General features: G+C 49.2%; 1 protein-coding gene across 1 annotated transcript; it reads right to left on the reverse strand.

The window, feature by feature from the left end:
- Positions 1-364: 364 nt before the first annotated feature.
- On the reverse strand, positions 365-17,645 carry LOC144888646 (syntaxin-binding protein 1-like). Its single transcript, XM_078767281.1, has 6 exons — positions 17,406-17,645; positions 17,194-17,303; positions 12,331-12,432; positions 11,384-11,460; positions 1,656-1,795; positions 365-1,498 (listed from the first exon to the last, which is right to left on the reverse strand). The coding sequence occupies exons 1-6, from the start codon at positions 17,551-17,553 to the stop codon at positions 1,395-1,397; spliced, it is 681 nt and encodes a 226-aa protein (XP_078623407.1). The 5' UTR covers positions 17,554-17,645; the 3' UTR covers positions 365-1,394.
- Between the last annotated feature and the right edge of the window lie 5,024 nt (positions 17,646-22,669).

Below are 22,669 nucleotides of genomic sequence, written 5' to 3' on the forward strand. Positions count from 1 at the left end.
CCGCCAGCCATAAGTGGAGATTTCCAAGGATAACATAAGAGGAGACTTTGATGAGAAGAGCGGGGTGCCAGACAGTATCAATGGCATGAGATATGTCAAGGGAGACGGTCCTGATTTCCTGTCTGGCATTGAGGACCTCCATCCATCGTTTTCTCTCTCTTTCTTTCTCTCTTTCTCCAACTCTGTCGTGGCCCTCACTTTGTGAATGCGGGGGTACACCATCCTGGATGTGGGGGATCTCTGGGTCGCTCTTGCAAGATCTATCAGCTGTCTCCATGCGGTGGACTTGTTCGAGAGAACTGTCTGGCGGTATACAACAACAACATCCGACCACGAGTTTAGGAAAGTAGACAAGAATAAGGAAGCTTTTGCAGGGTTCATGCTTTATTTCCTGCAGACAGGCATCCATGCATTTCAGTGACCAGGTCACACAAACACACCTATTCATTCAACATCTACAGCCTTCCTTGTCTCAGCATGCCATTTGATGTATCCAGGAAGGAACTTCATGAATGGATAGGCCAAGCGAAAGTCCAGAATTTCAAGCAGTTAAGGGGCTGCCTTCGAGTTTAGCAACATGGCTCTCAACCAGTGAAATGCATGGTCAGAGGACAATCACTTTGGAAACAGAATATTTTCACAAACGTGGGCGAAAGCTTATGGTGGACAGATGGTGGTGCAAGCATGCCTCAACTACGAAATAAACATGCTGTGACAAGTGCACAGCAACATATCACAAAATTCTAAAAGAACAGGACAGACTAACAAGTAAAACCTTTTCTCTACAGGTCCAGCACTCTTTCCCAGCCTGCTCACATTTGCATAGCTCAGGGAATACTCGAGGATGGTACGTGGACAGAGGTTGAAATACACTCCAGGACAAGCATAGGTGTACAATGAGCATGCTGGAAAACATGAAACAGGAGACATGCAGGAAGCCCGCAGAATTCTAAAATTGGCTTTTTCCGCCACTTGTCGGACTTGTAACTCCTGAATTGGTGATGCAGCCCATTTTGGTCCGAAGTAACATGATGTGCTTACTGCCATGCTTAAAAGAAACGGGGTGCAACTTACATGAGCAGGTGAGTAGACCATTGATGCCGAGTACCAACTCACATGTAGTTGTGAAACTCATTGAAAAATTGGGCTAGATCTGAGGTTATTCTCAGGTAAACAGATATGCATTTTGGGGTTAAAGCTGTAAGACCAGGCGTTGAGCTGAAGTTTTTTGGGGGTTGGGTGAGAGGGGAATGGGTGGAAGCAGCGTCTCTTGTGTTAAAATATTGAAATACGGGAATGCAAGGAAAGACGGAAAATGCTTCGGATGAAGCTTGCACTTAGGCCTCGGCAAATGACCAGGACTTGGATGCCCATTGTGCCAAGTGAGGGGGAGGTTATGCTTGACTAGAGTCTGAAAAGCCAACTCGACTTCCTGGCCTAAAATCTGGGTGTCGAAGATCGGTTATCAGGTCCTTGGGAGTCATCAAGTGGGTGGATCCTGATGAGGAGCATAGGGAGGGATACATGGATAAGAGAAATCAAGATCAGCATTACATTTCCCAGGAGGTGTATGAGGAAAGGCAAGGGGTGTGATGGTGAGATTAGTAATGAGAGTGCTATTTTATTGAAATAAAATGTAAAGGTTAAAAACCCACCCATAAGGACCTCCCAGTTTCCATTGGTTGCGGTGACCTCGTAAGCGCAACGCGTTTCTGCGTAGGTTGCTCCGCCGAGAACAAAGAGCAACAGTCGTGGACCGCTGCGGCCTTCATGCCAGCGGCCATACATTCTTCCACTGGAGGGGTCAAATAGGCGAGATTTCAGAGGTCATAATAAATAAGGAAAATTGCCATAAAGTATGAACGCTCAAGAAAGGTCTTCAAAGAAATTCTTAAAGGTCACGTGGGTTTGTGCGTGGGATCATTTAAATATTACTTTTACAAAATGGTGGAATTTTTCCCCCTCCACTCTTCCCTACCCCTTCTCAATGTTTTCATATACATTATTTTGTGGCGGACACAAAAGCCCACTGGCGTGGTGACATCATTCCACGCACCAAGTGGGCGGTGGCCACGCCCGAGGGGTAGGCGTGGCCTCATGATATACCCCGGGCGACCAGCCCGGAGGAGTACAGTGTTACAGTGTAGTCTTACAATAAAGACGTTTATATGTTACCGCTTGTCCGCTTCCTCCTTGCTCACAAGCAGCGCGCGTAACGCCGCGCTTCACTGGTGACCCTCGACGTTGGATCTGCCGGAGCGATCCTTCCACACGCGACGCCATCGCCATGGCCGCCTTCGTCAAACTTCCGGAATTTTGGGAGGCTCAGGCCGAAGTCTGGTTCGTCCAGGCCGAAGCCCAATTTCAGCTTCGGCACCTCACCGGCGATGACACGCGCTACTGCCACGTCGTCGCCTCCCTCGGGCCCGGCACGGCCGCTCGAGTTGTGTCCGTCCTTCGCCACCCACCGGACGGCCACAAGTACGAGGCACTCAAGCGGCTACTCCTAGCCACGTTCAGCCTCACGGACGACGCACGGGCCGACCGCCTCCTGGATCTCCCCGAGCTCGGTGAGATGCGCCCGTCGGTCCGAATGGACCATATGCTGTCACTGTTGGGCGACGAAGCCCCCGGTTCGCTATTCCGGGCGCTTTTCCGTTGCCAACTTCCAGCGCAGGTTCGCCTCGCGTTGGCCGGGACCGGGCTAACGGAACCCCGAGCATTGGCGGCCGAGGCGGACAAGTACTTCGCCGCTTCGGACACGCGGGCGAGCGTTGGCGTGGCCGTCACGGCCTTCGACGCTGCTGTTCCACAGCATCATCTTCTACAGCACGCTGAGTTTCAGCAGCATGCTGATACGCACCTCGTGAACGCCGCCACGCCCCGCCCACCGCCGCGGCGAAAACCGCCACCGCGGGGAAACCCGTCGACTCCACCGGCCTGGCGGAGCCAGCCGCGCTCCTCCAGCTCCACCACCTGGTGCTGGTTCCACGCCAAGTTCGGCCACGAAGCTCGGCGGTGTCATCCGCCGTGCTCCTTCAACGGGTCGGGAAACGCCCGGGCCGGCGCTCAATTGTGGCGATGAGCGCCGGCCGTTCGAGCAGCCTGCTGTTCATAACGGACACCTTCTCCGGGCGCCGTTACCTGTGCGACACGGGAGCACAGGTGAGTGTCATTCCCGCCGGCACGTCAGACAAGCACGCCGCGGGTGGGGGCCCCGCGCTGCTTGCCGCGAACGGGACGCCCATCCGTACGTACGGAAAACGCTGCCTCTCTCTGCGGTTTGGAGGGCAGGTTTTCCGATGGACGTTCGTCACCGCCGACGTGCCCATGGCACTGCTTGGCGCGGACTTCCTGTGCGCTAATGGGCTCCTGGTCGACGTCAAGCGCAGACGGCTTGTCCAGGCCGAGACGTTCAGCTCGCTCGCATGTGCGTTGCCCAGCTCAACGAGCGGCTTGCCAAGCGGCTTGCCGAACGATTCGGTTCCGGCCACGTTGGTCTGTACGCTTCCGGCAGCGGACGCATTCACCCGCCTCCTCGCCGGCTTCCCGGCCCTCACGCGGCCCACCTTCTCGGCGGGGGCCGTCAAGCACGGGGTGGCCCATCACATCCCCACCGTCGGGCCACCGGTCTACGCCCGGGCACGCCGCCTCGAGCCGACGAAGCTGGCGGTGGCAAAAGCGGAGTTCGCTACCCTGGAGCGACTCGGCATCGTTCGGCGCTCAGAGAGCGCTTGGGCGTCGCCGCTGCACATCGTGCCGAAGCCCGGCGGGGGATGGCGACCGTGCGGGGACTATCGCCGTCTCAATGACGCCACGACTCCCGACCGCTACCCCGTCCCCCACATTCAGGACTTTTCCGCCCGTTTGGCGGGCAGGTCCTTCTTCTCGAAGGTGGACCTCATACGCGGCTACCATCAGGTCCCCGTCAGGCCGGAGGACGTCCCGAAGACGGCGGTCATCACGCCATTCGGACTCTTCGAGTTCCTGCGCATGCCCTTCGGTCTGAAGAATGCGGCTCAGGCGTTCCAGCGACTGATGGACAGCGTCCTGCGCGACTTGGATTTTGTCTACGTCTACCTGGACGATATCCTCGTCGCCAGCGCGTCCCGCGAAGAGCACCTACGCCACCTCCGCACGCTCTTCGAACGCCTGGGCCAGCATGGCCTGATTGTGAACCCCGCAAAGTGCCGGTTCGGCGCCGCCACAATCGATTTTCTGGGGCACCGTGTCACCAGGCACGGAGCCATCCCCCTGCCGGCCAAGGTGGAGGCGGTGAAGGGGTTTCCGCGCCCCCGCACGATCAGAGGGCTGCAGGAGTTCCTGGGCATGGTGAACTTTTACCATCGGTTCCTGCCCCGTATCGCCCAGCTCCTGCGCCCCCTGCACGAAGCTCTCCGAGGTAAGCCGGGCAAAGGCGACGTTACCTGGACCGAGCAGATGGACACGGCGTTCACGGGCGCGAAGCTCGCCTTGGCTAACGCCACCATGCTCGCGCACCCGGCGCCCGATGCACCGATCGCCCTCACCACCGATGCCTCGGACTACGCGGTGGGCGCGGTGCACGAGCAATGGGTGCGTGGAGCTTGGCAACCGCTGGCGTTCTTTAGCCGGCAGCTTCGCCCGCCCGAACGCCGTTACAGTACCTTCGACCGCGAGTTGCTCGGACTTCACTTGGCGGTCAGGCACTTCCGCCATCTGCTCGAGGGCCGGGCGTTCACTGCCTTCGTCGACCACAAGCCGCTGATCTTCGCGATGGGCAAGGTCACCGAGCCGTGGTCGGCCCGGCAGCAGCGTCACCTCTCGGCCGTGTCCGAGTACACGACGGACATCCAGCACGTCGCGGGGAAGGACAACCCGGTGGCGGATTGCCTTTCCCGGGCCGTCGCCCACGCAGTCCACCTCGGCATCGACTATGCCCGGATGGCAGCGGACCAGGCCGCTGACCCCGACGTCCAGGCCTTGCGGACCGCCGTCACGGGCCTCCGCGTCACCGAGGTGCCGTTCGACGGCGCGGGCGCGGCCCTCTTGTGCGACGTCTCCCTCGGGCGTCCCCGCCCCATTGTGCCCGCGGGCTGGCAGCGCCAGGTGTTTGACGCCATCCACGGCCTGTCCCACCCGGGCGCGAGGGCCTCCCAAAGGCTGATCTCCGACAAGTTCGTCTGGCATGGCCTCCGGAAGGCCGTCCGCGGCTGGGCCAGGACATGCCTCGCGTGCCAGCGCGCCAAGGTGCACCGGCACACCCAGGCCCCGTTGGCCCCGTTCACGGTGCCGGAACGCCGGTTTGACCACGTCCACGTGGACCTGGTGGGACCTCTGCCCCCCTCACGGGGTTTCACCCACGTCCTCACCATGGTGGACCGCACCACCCGGTGGCCGGAGGCCGTGCCGTTGGCGTCCACAACGGCGGCCGATGTCGCGCAGGCTTTCATCGCCACCTGGGTCGCCCGGTTCGGCGCCCCCTCAGACATCTCATCCGACCGCGGCCCCCAGTTCACCTCGGAGCTCTGGGGGGCGGTTGCGCAGGGGCTCGGGGTCCGGCTGCACCGAACCACGGCCTACCACCCCCAGGCTAACGGCCTGTGTGAGCGATTTCACCGCTCATTGAAGGCCGCGCTCCGGGCCACCCTCCGCGACGGCGGCTGGGTCGACAGGCTCCCCTGGGTCCTGCTGGGCCTCCGGACGGCGCCCAAGGAGGACCTGCGCGCATCCGCGGCGGAGTTGGTCTTCGGGCAACCGCTGCGGGTGCCGGGCGAGTTCCTCCCCGACTCCACGGCACCATGGTCCGCGGCACAGCAGCGCTCCGCTCTGCAAGAGACCGCCCAGAGGTTCGCCCCGGTGCCAACGGCATGCCACGGGCACCCACCGACGCACGTCGCCCCGGAGCTTCGCACGGCGGAGTACGTCTTCGTCCGCCACGATGCCCATCGGACACCACTGCGGCCCCCGTACGACGGGCCTTTCCGCGTGCTGGAGACCGGGGCGAAGCACTTCACCCTGGACATCGGCGGTACTCCTGACCGCGTTTCGGTAGACCGCCTCAAGCCGGCCCACCTCGATGTGGACCATCCACCGCCAGTGGCCCGACCCCCACGTCGGGGCCGCCCTCCTGCGGGCGGACCCCGGCACCGCCCAGCCCCGCCGCCACGCCGCCCCCCGATCCTGCACCCATCCCAGGAGCAGCCAGGGGCATCCCACCTGGCATCCCTGCACCCCGGACGCCGCCGATCGCCAGGGGGCGCTTCGGCCGGGTCATTCGTCTGCCCCGCAAACTGGCCCTCCAGGTGCGCGGGAATTCTGGGGGGGCGCGTGTGGCGGACACAAAAGCCCACTGGCGTGGTGACATCATTCCACGCACCAAGTGGGCGGTGGCCACGCCCGAGGGGTAGGCGTGGCCTCATGATATACCCCGGGCGACCAGCCCGGAGGAGTACAGTGTTACAGTGTAGTCTTACAATAAAGACGTTTATATGTTACCGCTTGTCCGCTTCCTCCTTGCTCACAAGCAGCGCGCGTAACGCCGCGCTTCAATTTACCTTTTCTTCTTTACTCCACTGTCCGAGTTTTTCCTTTTCTAAATTTTGCAACCCCTTCTCCATTCCCTGGACCAAGCAATATCTATATCTATATTTCCTCTTGGAAGGCAAATCCAACTGAAGGCAATCTCAGTTCCTTCCACCAAGCTTGGAACAAGTGTTTGTCTACCCTCAGGAGTGCCAGGAAGCACTATCTCTCCACACTCAAGATTGAAATCTCAAACCTGTCTCCATCCTCCAAATCCTGGTGGCGTCTTGTCAAATCCGTTTCTGGTGTTTGTTCCCCCTCCATCCCCTCCCTTACCTCAAATGGCGACACATTTGACACCGCACGTGACAAAGCCGAATGCCTCAACTCTGTGTTTGCGTCAAAATTTTGTGTCCCAAACCCATCTCTCTCTGTTCCCACCTTTCCCAGTCGAACCCAACTGCTCCTGGACTCTGTGTCCTTCTCTCCTGACAAGGTGGAGAAGTTTTTGTCAAACCTCGACTCTGATTCTGCAACTGGACCAGACGGCATCAGCCCACGGGTCCGAAAATCCTCCTCTGCCGCTCTATATCAACCTTTCTCTGTTCTTTTCACCCTCTCTTTTGCTCAAGGTCATCTGCCAGCATCTTGGAAATCAGCAAACATTACCGCTTTACACAAAAAATGTGCAAAAACAGATCCTTGCAACTGCAGACCAATCAGCCTGCTTATCAGCAAATTATCAGCAAAATCATGGAATCCATCATTGCTTCGGATATCAAATCCTTCCTCTTCTCCAATGGCTTGATCTCTGATCATCAATTTGGATTCAGACCAGGCCATTCTACTCTGGACATGCTGCTTCTGCTGCCTCAACGATGGATGGAGGTCCTCAATGCCAAACAGGAAATCAGAGCCGTCTCCCTTGACATATCACGTGCCTTCGACACGGTCTGGCACCCAGCTCTGCTCACCAAACTCTCCTCCTGTGGTATCCATGGAAATCTCCACTCATGGCTTGCGGACTTCCTCTCTGGTCGTAGGCAACGGGTGGCCCTGAATGGATTTCTCTCATCTCCTCCTCCTGTTCTGGCTGGAGTTCCCCAAGGCAGTGTTCTGGGCCCTGTGCTATTTCTGGTCTTCATGATGATCTCTCTGACTCTCCGGAAAATCCTCTCTATCTCTTTGCTGATGACTCCACTCTCTGCCGCTCCATTCCTCATCCCTCAGATCGGCAGTCTGCAGCCTCCTCACTCTCTGCAGACCTGGATAAAATCACAGACTGGTCAAACAAGTGGAACATGTCTTTCAATCCTGACAAATCCCACACTCTTACTATGTCTCTCTGAAAAGACCAACTGGAAAACCCTCCCATCTACTTTCTCAACAATCCTCTCCAAGAAGTTCTGTCGCTCAAGCTTTTGGGTCTCACTATCTGCCATGATCTTTCCTGGGATAACCACATTTCCAAGCTGGCCTCCAAAGCCAGTCGCCGACTGGGCATCCTCCTGTCGTGCAAAGTCCTTCCTTGGCACACCTGAGCTCCTCACCACATACAAGGCTTTCATCCGCAGCTCAATGGAAGAAAGCTCTCCCCTCTGGGCCAGTGCTCCTGCCTCACACCGAGCTCGGCTTCACGCTGTTGAAACCAAAGCTTTTTTTTGTTTTTTGTATCCTGAATCGAGGCTCGTGAAAGAGCTGACATTTACTTCACAAACAAATCAACCAGACAAATAAAATATATAAAAAGAGGGAGCGGAAGACAAGAGAAGGGGAAGCACACAAACACTTGAGAGCACACAACATTTAAGAGCAGGGACATGTGTGGGAGGGAGAGGGCTTGGGGGGAGGAGGCGTGGGAACGGGGGGGAGGGGGATCATTTCAGAATCATTGGAATCTCCTGCGATGAAGCTAACTCCGAGGGCCTTTCACTCACTCACCGCAGGCTGGTTGGTGGTTTTTCTGTCTTCTACCGACTCCTCTCCAGCCTTGCTCCCCCAGCTCTCTCTGTGCTCTGTCCCCCTAATATTCCTACAGGTCGCACAAGATCTGCCAGCAACCCTCTTATGGTGAAACTGCCAAAATCTAGGCTCTCTGCTCACCTTCACTCTTTCATTCCCCTTTTTTCCCGCCTCTGGAATAAACTCCCCCACTCCCTTCAATCCCACTCCTCCCTCCTCGTCTTTAAAACAGCTGTTCACCACCATCTCTTATCTTCCCCCATCCAAAACCTTGATCTTTTCTACCCCTGTTAATTCACCCCAGATACACTTTTTTTGAAATTCCAACTTCTTTCCTGGAAGTCCTTGCAGTGTTGATGTGTTTTATACCTATCCCACCTCCCCCCAAGCCCTCCCCCTCCCACATTTCTCTCGATGTCCTTGCTCTCAAATGTTGTGTTTGTGTCCTTCCCCCTCTCTCCCCATCTTGTGTTCCGCTCCTCTTATTTTGTGTTTTATGTGTCGGTTGCCTTTTTGTGTGATTAATGTCAGCTCTTTCACGAGCCACGATCTTGTATACAAAAAAAAGAAGATCATTAAATTCCAAAATAATTTAGCTGGTGTCAATGATAGAATGGATCTTGAAGACGGACCCTTTCCTCACCCTATAAAATGACAGGAAATAGAGATCCCCACAGGGCTCGTGCAAATACAGGAAATAGAACAAATATAAATTGAATCTGTTGATTTTTAATGCGGAACTTTTGAAATGACATATTCCGCCACAGAATACCTGGCATGCATGCGCAGAAACCTCAATAAATGGCGGCATTCACAGCATCATAAAGTATATAGTGTGTCGGAGATAAGGATTGTTAATTAAAATGGTTCACCAAGCTTCTAAAATAAGCTGAAAATACTTGGAAAAGTACCACAGAGGAAGTGCTGTGCCTTTGTACAACGAAAGACTTGGAAAACTTTCTCAGCTCGCCAAACGGGGAGCTGCCCTTCATGAAAACTCCCGATGATGTAGACTGGGGCAAGGCCCAAGTGTAAATCCCCGAAGGATTGCTACCATTGAATGGACTGTGTATCTGGATTGATTGTTTATGAACACCAATGGGAAGGACATATCTAGGGTTTATGAATGTTTAAGGTAAGTTGAAAATAACGACATTTACTATGCATTATGTTGGAAAAGAGGGTGGGATGGGGGGCAGGTGGGATATACGGCCTACGGGAGCTGCGATGGCTGTCGTAAATACATTGTTTGTTTGGTTACGTAGCCACAAGAGAAATTAAACAACATTTTTGCATCAATGGCTAAAAGTTGAAGTGTCCGTCTATGTGTGTATATGTTTTTTTCCGGCTTTCGTAGATCACGTCATTTTACCACGCCCCTCTCGTTCGCCAGACCTTTCGCAAACTGCAAGCGGGATGCTTCGCAGCCTTTCTCGCATATGCAGGAAGTGATATGTTGGAACAAGGAACTTTAGTGAACAAAGCAACTTCATTTATCAACATTATACACCTCCTAACCAGGCACTGCTTAGTTTTGTCTCCACACCAGTCACCACTACTGTGGCATTCGAGCGGCGACACCGGCGGGTCTTCTCTGTGCTGCTGCCGGCAGTTGAGGCTGGCCAGCCCGGCGACGCTTTAGGGCTGCCTGGTCCACGTACTTACCGAGCTGATCGTTGAAGGCCTTCTTCATGTTCGGCACTGCGTTGAGCGCAGAGAGTGTCCTGAAGGGTTCACCTGCATATGTGGACTCACTTGCTTCGCGCATATCTGGTTACCTTGAGAACGAGTTTCCAAGAACAACGTGAAGAACAAGCTTGCTGTGATCTTCCTTCCCGATATCCATGTTTTCACTGTGGGTCATCTTCACAATGTAGTCAAGGAAGCTACTTGAACTTTCCTTCCCATGAGCAAGCTCTGCTTATCCTTGATATAGAGCGCTTTTAGCTGCATGTGTTTTGTTTGTTCTTGTCATTTGTTGTATATTTTTGTGATATTTTTCATGTTGTTTTATTTTAATTTTATATTTCTTTCTTTTATTATACTTTATTTCCTTTTTCTACATCAAATGTTGTCATTTTATTTATCAGTTTTCAAATTTTCATAACAATCGGCAACGGATTTTCATTAAATTTTCATAACAATCGGCAAACAAACTTTTAAACATTGGACGAACTTTTTAACATTGGACGCTATTTTGTTGAACAAACCAAATTCCGTGTTGACTTGAACATTTCGAAAAGGTTGTGACTCACTCGGAACATGCGCAAGCAAAACACAAAGAGGATCTCAGGGTGGTATTCATGAACAAAAGCAAATTAAGGTTCAGCTCAGTAATCAAAGAATGAAAAATCACTCATCGAGCGACGCTTGCCAAAAGATAATAAAGCAGAATGGCACTCTGTAGAGCATCCTTTTGACCTCAAAAATAATTGGTGGTTGAATTCAGTGACCTGATATGCAAATCGTCTTCAAATTTTAAGTTAATCAAATTAAAATTGACAATTTTAGAAATCTGAAAAAAGTGCTTGACCTTTGGACTATGTTGACCTTTTGACCTCAATAAATAGGATTCTGTGAGACCACCAAATCTACCATTTGGTGAAGTTTCGTGAAGATTGGTTTGAAGAAGATTGATTCCTTTCATTGATCTTCATTCAAACAATCTGTATAATGTAAATCAGATCATCATGTCTCAAGCTTCACAAAGGGTTATGTTGTCATAGGTAGGAGAGCTCCTTGATGGCTGGCGTGTACAAATAAAGAGTTTTCAGAAGGAATTGCTGTTTGTTTTTATAATCATGATGGAAGTTTCTATCATGCAAAATTGCTTTGGCATCATTTAACAGCTTCAAAATAATTTTGAAAATGAAAATACCATCACATGTCATGGCCTTAAACAGTGGACATAGCCTACCTTCCGGCAGCTCCTCCCGCAGTGCTACGCGACACAAAGGGCCACTGTCGAGCGTCCAGCTTGTCCTCGATCGCATCCTGAATGACGAAATTAACAATAACAGGAACAACTCGAGAGTTCATGGAATCCATTACACCAATGCTGTCTTGAGAAACAAGGACATGGGTGGTGCCGACGAGTGGCAAATTGAATTGGTCGTTATGATGTAAAATGCCATAATATTTTGTCAAAGTACAACTCAACGAAAGGGGTTTTGAAAGTGGAACAAGGTGATTTGTGTTCTACATCGTTCGGCTTTATAGAATTTTAAATAAAATAAAGATTTTAAAGGTTGTAAAAAAAAAATTCCGGAATTGTACCGCTGTTGATGCAGTGTCTTTTACATCACCTTAGTTAACACATTTCATTCGGTTTCTGTGCCTGTTGTTTGTGTCCTTTATGACTTCCTTAAAAACAGGAAGGTTCCTGTTTGGAATGATTTTCAATTTTTTTTGACTGCCAGACAGGTAGACAGAGTAATAAACCTGACTCCTCTCTGCGCATGCGCAATCGGGATTAATTGAAGCCAAAGACCTGCTAGACTGCAGGTTTGTTTTCCGATTCATGTTCCGATTAGTGTTCAAAACATAACATTCAATTGAAATAAAGTTGTTCCTGAATCATAAACTGCCGTTTGAAGATAGAAGGACAGACAGACAGACAGAAGTGAACCAATTGATTAACCCTGGTTTTCGCTTCACTTGCGCGGGGTGACAATATTGATACAACGAAAAAGAAAATAAATTATTATATATTCCCTGATTACTTCTTAATTTATTTGATTCTTTTCCAGCAGAGACAGCAGGGAGTAAAATAACAATAAAAGAGAAGCAATATATAGTGCAGACTATTGTAATGACCAGTGGTGGTCATTTCAAATGCAGGGTAAGAGGGAGTGGATGACTTGCTTGCATGACATCCTTGAGCAGAGGAACCCAGCGTGACAGCTGATACGTCTTTTCACCTGGCCACTCTCGGCGTTCTGGTCCACGCCGGCGCCTGGTCGTAGACTAGAAAGCAGAAAGCAGTATTACAAGGTTTGAACCACCTTTAGAGGCCATTTTTTTCTGCAGAGCTTCCCTGCAGGGCAGGGGTTGGCCTTTTTTGCCTTTTTTGGGCACCGTGGTCCCATTTTTAAAGCAATGTTTTATGGCAGGATGCTCTTCCTGCCGCCAACCCTGTTCGTCGCCTCTTGCAACACACAGGGAATTGTCAGTGAACTGGGACTCAATTTGCCGACCCCAGAAGGATGACAGGCTGAGTCAACCCCCCTGGCGTTAATTCAGCGATCGACCCGGATTTGAACCTCCGATGCTAGGATCCCAAGCCGGCACCCTAACCGCTAAGCCAACACCAGACTCAATATTACAAGGTGTGATGTCGTAAACAGAATTTGCTTTTCCAAACCCTTGCTTTCAAAAAAACACGATTGAGGGTCCATCTATCTTTTACTTGTGCAACTAGTAGGGCATTCGGTCGAGGGCATACCTCTGCCCAGATGAACAGTTTACATTTTGTATCCCACTTTTGGTGTGAGTCATCGTTTTTTGACGAATCTCTTCCCTTCGTTGGCGTGCTCACTCAGCATTGTGCGACATCTGTATAGTCCAATGCGGGACCCACAGCGTCTACCACAAACATCACAGGTATAGCCTGGGCCTTGCAGAGATGGACATTGGCAGATTTTCCTTTCTTGCCTCCACCGTCTCGCGGTAGCAAGTGTCCCAGGTCTTTGCGGCAAATGTTATGGCAAGCTAACCTGTTTGTGGCCTGATGTTCACAGGTGGCAGCTGGAATGGCCCAAGACTTGAGTATAGTTGTCCAAATTTACCAAATTTACCAAAAATTAACCAAACTTACCAAATTTAAGTTGTCCATAGAAAAACGCTCCTGGGATTATATGGTCCTCCATGCGTGTGAGGTGTCCTGAACAACGAAGCTGGGCTTGCATCAGGAAATACTCAATTCCTTGGATGCGACAGTTGTCTAGGATTGTGGTGTTTGGTATTCTGTCTCGCCGGGTGATGCCAGAATCTTGCGAAGGCATCGCATATGGAATTGATCAAGGTGTTTCATATGGTGAAACTGATAGGCCGTATCTGGATCCGGACCTGAACAAAAATCTAATCGGCTTGTTCTTGTCACCGAACCAACTCATCCAACTTGTTTTGTCACGACTCGTCCACAACATTTTGAGATACCCTGCTCACAGACAAACAAATAGACAGGGTTGAAAACCCAACCTCCGTCCATCTTTGATGGCTGGCAGAGGTAAAGATGGTGGGAGTTTTCACACCTTCTCATACTTTCCTTTCCGTGTCCTATCACTCCTCCCTCTCTTTCCGTCAATTTTAATTTTCGCTGTTTAGTGCCCCTCGACCTCACTTAGGCATGTACAGTCACGTGAAAAAGTAAGTACACCCCATGTAAAGTTTTGACTTTCAACATATTTCAACATACAGCTATTTGATCTTCATTTCAACAATATTGATAGATAAAGGTGATATAATATAACAAATATCATGAAACATTTACATTTTGTAGTCCATTGTATAATTTAAATAAACATAAATGCAAATTTCGCATGTGGAAAAAGTAAGTACACCCTTGGCTCTCATAGGTGGTATTGCCCCCTTTGGCAGAAACAACCTCAAGTAGGCGTTTCTTATAACTGTCGACCAGTCTCTGACATCGACTGGGAGAAATTGTTGCCCACTCCTCCATGCAGAATTCTTTCAGCTGTGCGATGTTTGAGGGGTTTATTGCATGCATAGCTCGTTTCAAATCCCCCCACAACATCTCGATGGGATTTAGATCCGGGCTTTGACTTGGCCATTTCAGAACCCTCCATTTCTTTCTTTTCAGCCATTCCTTGGTGGATTTACGAGTATGTTTCGGGACATTGTCATGTTGCAAGGTCCACCTTCGGTTGAGCTTCAACTTTCTGACAGATGGCCTCACATTATCCTCAAGCACCCTCTGGTACAATGAAGAATTCATAGTGGATTATATGATGGTGAGCTGCCCAGGCCCTGATGCAGCAAAGCTGCCCCAAACCGTAATATTTCCACCACCATGCTTTACCGTTGGTGTTGGAACCCATCTGTGGATCGGTCCCATCGGCCGATGGGTCTGCGCCATCTGCGGATGTGTTGTTCACCTTGAAGGAATGTGTATGCATCATAATTCATCTCTGTTAAATTCTGTTTAACGTATTGTATCCGTATTCCGTAAATTGTATCCGTAATTGTATCCGTAATTGTATCCGTATTGTATCCGTAAATTCTGTTTAACGTATTGTATTGTTTGTGTTAAAAATCATCTCTGTTAAATTCCTACCACATGTAATTCCAATGACTGTGTACCTGATTGAAGAGCACCATTCTGTCAACACATTCCTTCAAGGTGAACAACACATCCGCAGATGGCGCAGACCCATCGGCCGATGGGACCGATCCACAGATGGGTTCCAACATTGGTATCAGGTTCTTGTGGTCAAAAGCTGTCTTTGGTTTTCGCCAACATGTCTTCTGGTACTGTGGCCAAATAGCTTAACCGTTGACTCATCTGTCCAGACCACATTGTTCCAGAAGTGCTCGTCTTTGCCTAGGTGTTCATTGGCAAACTTTAGTCTTGCCCTGATGTTCTTTCCGGACAGCAAAGGTTTCCTCCTGGCACACCACCCATGTATATCAAATTTGTGCAGCATCTGTCTCATGGTAGACTCGTGCACTTTGACATCAACAGTGGCAAGAGCTAGCTGTAGGTCCCGTGATGACATTCTGGGGTTGTTAGAGACTTCTTTCAGCATATTGCGGTCTGCTCTCGGGCTGAACTTGCTGGGGCGGCCTTGCCTGAACAAGTTGGCAATTGTTTGGAATCTTCTCCACTTGTAGATGATGTTCCGGACAGTCGAATGATTGATTTCAAATTGTTTGGAGATCTTTTTAAATCCCTCCCCAGACTCGTAGGCATCCACAGTCATGTGAAAAAGTCAGTACACCCCATGTAAAGTTTTTACTTTTTCAACATATTTCAACATACAGCTCTTTGATCTTCATTTCAACGATATTGATAGATAAAGGTGATATTATATAACAAATATCATGAAACATTTACATTTTGTAGTCCATTGTATAATTTAAATAAACATGAATGCAAATTTCGCATGTGGAAAAAGTAAGTACACCCCGTCATTTATCACTACTTCAAATACCTAAAATTAGAATCAGGTGCACCAGCTCAGGTGCAAATGATTAGAACATCGTCAGAGAGGATCTTGGAGGAACCTGTCTTATTTAAACCTCAGACATTTAGTTTGGTTTCCTCTTTGTTGTTGAAGTGTGCGGCATCACCATGCCTAGATCAAAAGAGCTCTCTGAGGCCTTCAGAAAGAAGGTTATAGATGCCTCCGAGTCTGGGAAGGGATTTAAAAAGATCTCCAAACAATTTGAAATCAATCATTCGACTGTCCGGAAGATCATCTAAAAGCAGTGGAGCAGATTCCAAACAACTGCCAACTTGTTCAGGCCAGGCCGCCCCAGCAAGTTCAGCCCGAGAGCAGACCACAATATGCTGAAAGAAGTCTCTAAGAACCCCAGAATGTCATCACGGGACCTACAGGTAGCTCTTGCCACTGTTGATGTCAAAGTGCACGAGTCTACCATTAGAAAGAGGCTGCACAAATTTGATCTACATGGGAGGTGTGCCAGGAGGAAACTTTTGCTGTCCAGAAAGAACATCAGGGCAAGACTAAAGTTTGCCAATGAACACCGAGGCAAAGACCAGCACTTCTGGAACAATGTGCTCTGGACAGATGAGTCAAAGGTAGAGCTATTTGGCCACAATACCAGAAGACATGTTTGGCGAAAACCAAAGACAGCATTTGACCACAAGAACCTGATACCAACTGTAAAGCATGGTGGTGGAAATATTATGGTTTTGGGGCAGCTTTGCTGCATCAGGGCCTGGGCAGCTCACCATCATAGAATCCACTATGAATTCTTCATTGTACCAGAGGGTGCTTGAGGATAATGCGAGGCCATCTGTCGGAAAGTTGAAGCTCAACCGAAGGTGGACCTTGCAACATGACAATGACCCTAAACATACCAGTAAATCCACCAAGAAATGGCTGAGAAGAAAGAAATGGAGGGTTCTGGAATGGCCAAGTCAAAGCCTGGATCTAAATCCCATCGAGATGTTGTGGGGGGATTTGAAACGAGCTGTGCATGCAAGAAACCCCTCAAACATCGCACAGCTGAAAGAATTCTGCATGGAGGAGTGGGCAAAAATTTATCCCAGTCGGTGTCAGAGACTGGTAGAGTTATAAGAAACGCCTACTTGAGGTTGTTTCTGCCAAAGGGGGCAATACCACCGATTAGAGCCAAGGGTGTACTTACTTTTTCCACATGCGAAATTTGCATTTATGTTTATTTAAATTATACAATGGGCTACAAAATGTAAATGTTTCATGATATTTGTTATATTATATCACCTTTATCTGTCAGTATTGTTGAAATGATGATCAAATAGCTGTATGTTGAAATATGTTGAAAAAGTCAAAACTTTACATGGGGTGTACTTACTTTTTCACGTGACTGTATGTACTAAGTAGACAGACTTTTTTTTACAACTGGAATGAATGGAGAATTTTTTTTCCCTTGATTTTCAGTTGCTCTATCAATGGAAGCCATTATGGATAAAAGACTCAAGGAAAGGAAGGTGGGATAGAACGGTAATAATCTCAAGCATAGTGAACATTTGATACCTACATTGCTGATGATGGGCACGCCAAGGTGGGCCATGTTGGTGATTATCTCAGCATCTTCCGGGGGAATTTTGGCGTGCTCAATCAACCGCTGAAGGTTCTCCTCCGTCACACCTGGTGGGACAAACGTTGCTTAACACTTACACCAGACAGCAACTTGTTAACGACGTAAACTGAACAGAAATTGAAGCTGTCGTTGTGCCCGGAGAGACTCACCATTTTTGTTCAGTATGTACAGCAGGATGACACGGATCTTGTCATGGACGGAGACCGTTCCATCAAGCAGGACGGGTACGATGAGCCGCATCGGGTCCTTAAGTTTCTCACCATCTGCGTCCGTGCCCGTTGCCAGGTCCTTTTTCATGGTAACATGATACAGCTCAGTTCAACAAGTGCCAAATAGTCATGTAATCACTCAATTTCATGAATACAAAAGTGACATCAAACATATACCCTTTGGCAATGATCATCTTATTGCTGGGAAATATTCGAATTGGTCAGTAATATCAAACATATCTGTCAAACTTATCAAATATATTTACTAATTTCGAGATCATTTGAGGAAATCAACCAGGATAGAAATGTGGAGTTTATTGAATTTTTTAAACACTTACATTATTATCCTCGCCAGAGGAGAGGGTATTGCATTTGAGCCCGTTTGTTACTTGGCAAATTTATTTTTTGACAAGTTCACTACATGGCCAAAAGTATGCGGACACCCCTTCTAATTAGTGAATTCGGCTGTTTCAGCCACACCCATTGCTGACAGGTATATCTAATCAAGCACACAGCCATGCAATCTCCATAGACAAACATTGGCAGTAGAATGGGCCATACTGAAGAGCTCAGTGACTTTAAATGTGGCACCGTCATAGGATGCCACCTTTCCAACAAGTCAGTTCGTCAAATTTCTGCCCTGCGAGAGCTGCCCCGGTCAACTGTAAGAGCTGTTATTGTGAAGTGGAAACGTCTAGGAGCAACAACAGCTCAGCCACGAAGTGGTAGGCCATACAAGCTCGCAGAACTGGACCATCGAGTGTCGAAATGCGTAAAAATCGTCTGTCCCCAGTTGCAACACTCACGGCGGAGTTCCAAACTGCCTCTGGAAGCAATGAGAACTGCGGTCAACTGTAAGTGGTCAACTGTAAGCCTTAAAAAAAAACCCCACTGAAAACACGTCCTGGTGAAGGTCTGCAATCTCTGATTGCTCTTTCTCGTTTGCTAATTACTATCCCCACCCGGGTCATACTATCCTCTGCAGCTAAAGTATCAAACAAACCCGGCTACGCCATTGTTAGACGAGCAGTCTTGTTTTTTTGAAGAAGCAGAATGTGATGTGTGATGAGACCTGGGTCAATCATTTCACATCAGAGTCAAGTTGAGCCAACATGCAATGGAGACATTGTTGGTTGCCACCACCAAAAAATTCGAGCTTCAGCCAATAGGAGGAAAGATTTGGGCAAAAGTGTTTTGGGACCTTCATGATCTCATTCACCTGGACACCCAGTTTAACGTACATCCAAAGGACAGCACACGCATATTGATGATTCAATCTACCTGTGAAACACCAGTATCATAATTCATAATTATTAGCTGGGTTGGGATTGAAACCCCAGCTGGACAGCTCGAAGGCCAGGGTGCATACCTCCAGGACCTGGGCAATCCTGTCAGCCCATTAATGTTTTTTGAATGAAGAAGACATCAAAGCACGAGTCCTGAAATATCTGCGTGCCCGTCCCATTTTTTACACAGATGGTGTCAGTGTGCTACAGTATCATTGGGACAGGTGTGACGTGCAAGAGGGAAATACCGCGAGAAATGTCGGATGTTTCATCAACCCTATGATACCTTTTCATTTTCGCAAAAAAAATAATCCATATAATTACATACAACATGCGACATAGCGATTGTGAACACGATTATCGATCACGATTCGCGATCATCACGATCTTAGGGTATCGATCACGATTTGAAACACGATGGAATAATATTTACCGATATGAACAGTGATGTGGCTTTTATTGAAATTCTAAAGATACTGTTTAGATTTTGATGATTTGCGAGTAATATGATTCAACGGATGTTTATATGAATCGTTTAAAATAAAGAAACCTTCAATTTCTGATATTTTGCCTTTTCATTTGGGCCTCCCAATTGAACCCCGCCCATGGGGCGGGTACCGTTGCTAGTTATTAATAATAACATCAATTAAATGAACAGGTGTCTGTCATGGAATGTCGGTAACTTGAGTGTCCCAACTTATGACCTGAACGTTTTTAATTCTCTACTCGTTGGTGTAAAATATTTGAAAAATAGAAAACTCGTGGTGTTCAAACTTTGGACCACGTGGTTTTCACCGAAAGAGAGTAATCGGATCAATAAATAAATAAATGAATATACAGGTTATTAATATAAAAAATGCATAGGGGGCGTGGCCACATTCCAATGTGACGTCACTTTGTTTGCTATTTGTCACAATGAGAATTCCTGCAATGGAGAACTCTTAAGACAAAGCTCTGTGGTTAAAGCTTCATTCGTGGATTGGTGTGGACGAGAGATGTGGTTCATTTCCATTGTGGTGTTCATGCTGGTTCGTTGTGCGACATCCCGACCACCACAGCAGGTAAGCCGTAAGCGGGGATTGTAAGAGACAACAGGTACACAACGTACGTGCTCGGACAAGGTACACAACGGACGCACTCGTTTTGGGTCGATGGGAAAGCGAACAGGTGGTGTGTTCCGTGTTAAATTTCTAATGTTTTCGATTGGAGAGGGAATTGGATTCGACGAAAAAACTGTGCAAAGGCCTGAGTGATCTGCCGCGGCATCATCTTGTCTTGGATTAGATAACATGCAAATATGGTCGAGTGCTCTGATCGAGGGATTTCCGGTGCCGGGTCAACTCTTACTTGGGTGTTTCTTGCCTTTCACCCCTTTGTCATGTATGAAGCTGCAAATATTCACCGTTGTATCCCTACACCGTGACCACATGGTATCCCTCCGCCCCAGCTCGGATGGCGCTGCAGGTAATCGGGCCTGTATCGGCAGAGTCAATAAACGCATACCTGCGAACGTTTTTGAAAGAAAAGCGGTAGGCTGCCGTGCGACGCTAGTCCCTAGGGGGGTCCGGGGGCATGCCCCCCCGGGAAATTTTCAAAAAAATGAAGCAAAATGGTGCAATCTCCTGCATTTTGAGACCACAGTTTGCTGAAATATATCAACATATTTTTAGAGTGAAAAAGAGAAAACTTGGGTGAAAATGAGTGTCGGGTGAAAATATTTGCACTTGTTCAAACCTGTCGAACCAGACGAATCGTTTGTAGCATTCCGAATGGGTGTGAGCAGAAATTTATGAGGATCGAGTTACGTGGAAGTGCATTGGATCTTATGAGAGATTTTTTCATTCCCACATCATGAAAACGAAATTTGTGTGTAAGTGACCTGCCTCTGGTCAACCAAAGATATTTTCGATTCTGATTTAACATTTCATTACATATTTCCTCAGCCCCAATAAATGGAGGGTTGAGAAGAAGAGGAAGAAGAAGAGGTAGAGGTTGGGTAGCAGAGGAAGAAGAAGACATATTGCATTGAATCAGCCCTGGCAACGCCGGGTATTTCAGCTTGTAACACATAATACAGAAATTAATTGTAAACGAAGAGTGCGAAACAATTGGTTAAGAAACGAACTCGAAATTAAATACCATTTTGGTATCCAATTCGAACTGACAAGAAACCGTTTTTTTATCGTGACGTCACAAAACGGTGGAATCACGATTGTCGTGTCGCATTGTCGCATTGTTGTCACACAGTTGAAGTTTTTTCGACATGATGCGGCAGCAAGTCTTCATTCTCGCTTTGCTCTCGTCTTTATTTTTGATATACTACCTCGGCTATCTGACAAAACTTCCACAGGTGAGTTTTAAACGAGTAGGAACATTCAGATGTTCAAAATCAGAACATTCAAATGGACAAAATGTCGGGGAGAGCGTTATTTTAAACTCAATGCTCTGACTTCATCCGTGCCTACTCCACCAATCAATAGTCCCATCTTAGCAGTCCTTGCGCCAATCAATTCCGGAGCAATCACTGCTCTTCGGGGCGTCGCCTCCCGGACCTCCTGTGCCTGTGTGCTCACCAGGTCGGTGGTATCAGCGGTAGTTTTTAATGTCCTGCTTCCAGTTCGTTTTTATTTCGTGTTATAAATGCGCGATTGCCTGGCTATCTGTGTGTGTTGCTGGTGTCATAAGAAACAGAGGAAAAATAACAGAGGGATTAATTACATACAAGGGATTAATTACCCATAATCCTTAACCAATTAACATAACCCCACCCCTCGTGATGGGAACGAAGATACGCTCTTGTACAACATGCGGTCTACTCGATCCCTACTTATGATACATGGGGCTTCTTCTTCTTCATGACAATCAGAGCACACTACCTATGCAAATCTACCTGGGCAAAGGTATTGCCTACCGTCCCCCCTCCCCCCACAAACGTAACATTATTTTCAAAATAAAAACTTTTCAAGAATTTTCCCAAAACAAATTTTTTTAACACAATGTTGGGCTTCTGCCAATTTAGATGACCTTTTGACCTCTGTAGACATAAATTTAATTTATTGCTAAGCTATTATGTTTCTACTTTGTGCTTATACAACTTATTTCACACGAAGATTGTTAATAAAGGAGTATAAGTTGTGGGTGGAATGGTGCTGTAGCGGTTACCGCTGGATGCACACAATCGCCTTGCACCGGCCAGAACACGGCCAGACGCGCCTCTCCCGGGCATGCCCGGACTCACTGTTCCCGGGCACGCCCGAACCTCCCGGGCACGCCCGGTCTCGTCTTTCCCGGGCATGCCCGCTCTCGCCTTTCCAGGGCTCGCCCAGAGCGTCCGGGCATGCCCGCTATCGCCTTTCCAGGGCTCGCCCAGAGCGCCCGGGCACGCCCAGCCTCGACTTGCCAGGCCGCAGCCAAACACGCCCGGGCAGGTCCAGACTCGCCTTTCCAGGGCTCGCCCAGAGCGTCCGGGCATGCCCGCTATCGCCTTTCCCGGGCTCGCCCAGAGCGTCCGGGCATGCCCGCTATCGCCTTTCCAGGGCTCGCCCAGAGCGTCCAGGCATGCCCGCTCTCGCCTTTCCAGGGCTCGCCCAGAGCGTCCGGGCATGCCCGATCTCGCCTTTCCAGGGCTCGCCCAGAGCGTCCGGGCATGCCCGCTATCGCCTTTCCAGGGCTCGCCCAGAGCGTCCGGGCATGCCCGCTATCGCCTTTCCAGGGCTCGCCCAGAGCGCCCGGGCACGCCCAGCCTCGACTTGCCAGGCCGCAGCCAAACACGCCCGGGCAGGTCCAGACTCGCCTTTCCAAGGCTCGCCCTTGACACCCGGGCATGCCCGGTATAGCTTTTGCCGGGCAAACTTCCCGACATAAATGTGTATATATATTGCTGCCCGATAAACGGGCTTGAGAGAATACCTGAGCTGT

The sequence above is a fragment of the Myxine glutinosa genome, chromosome 13 (assembly GCF_964187855.1).
Source record: "Myxine glutinosa chromosome 13, kmMyxGlut1.1, whole genome shotgun sequence".
In the NCBI taxonomy this organism is placed as follows: Eukaryota; Metazoa; Chordata; class Myxini; order Myxiniformes; family Myxinidae; genus Myxine; species Myxine glutinosa.

What these genes read in the sequence shown, in the direction of transcription:
- LOC144888646 (XM_078767281.1), bottom strand. Translation starts at nt 17,553, where the DNA reads ATGAAAAAGGACCTGGCAACGGGCACGGACGCAGATGGTGAGAAACTT. An exon ending in GTACATACTGAACAAAAATG is followed by an intron (nt 17,304 to 17,405) that starts GTGAGTCTCTCC and finishes TTGTCCCACCAG; the next exon opens with GTGTGACGGAGGAGAACCTT. An exon ending in GCGTGCCCATCATCAGCAAT is followed by an intron (nt 12,433 to 17,193) that starts GTAGGTATCAAA and finishes TCTGCTTTCTAG; the next exon opens with TCTACGACCAGGCGCCGGCG.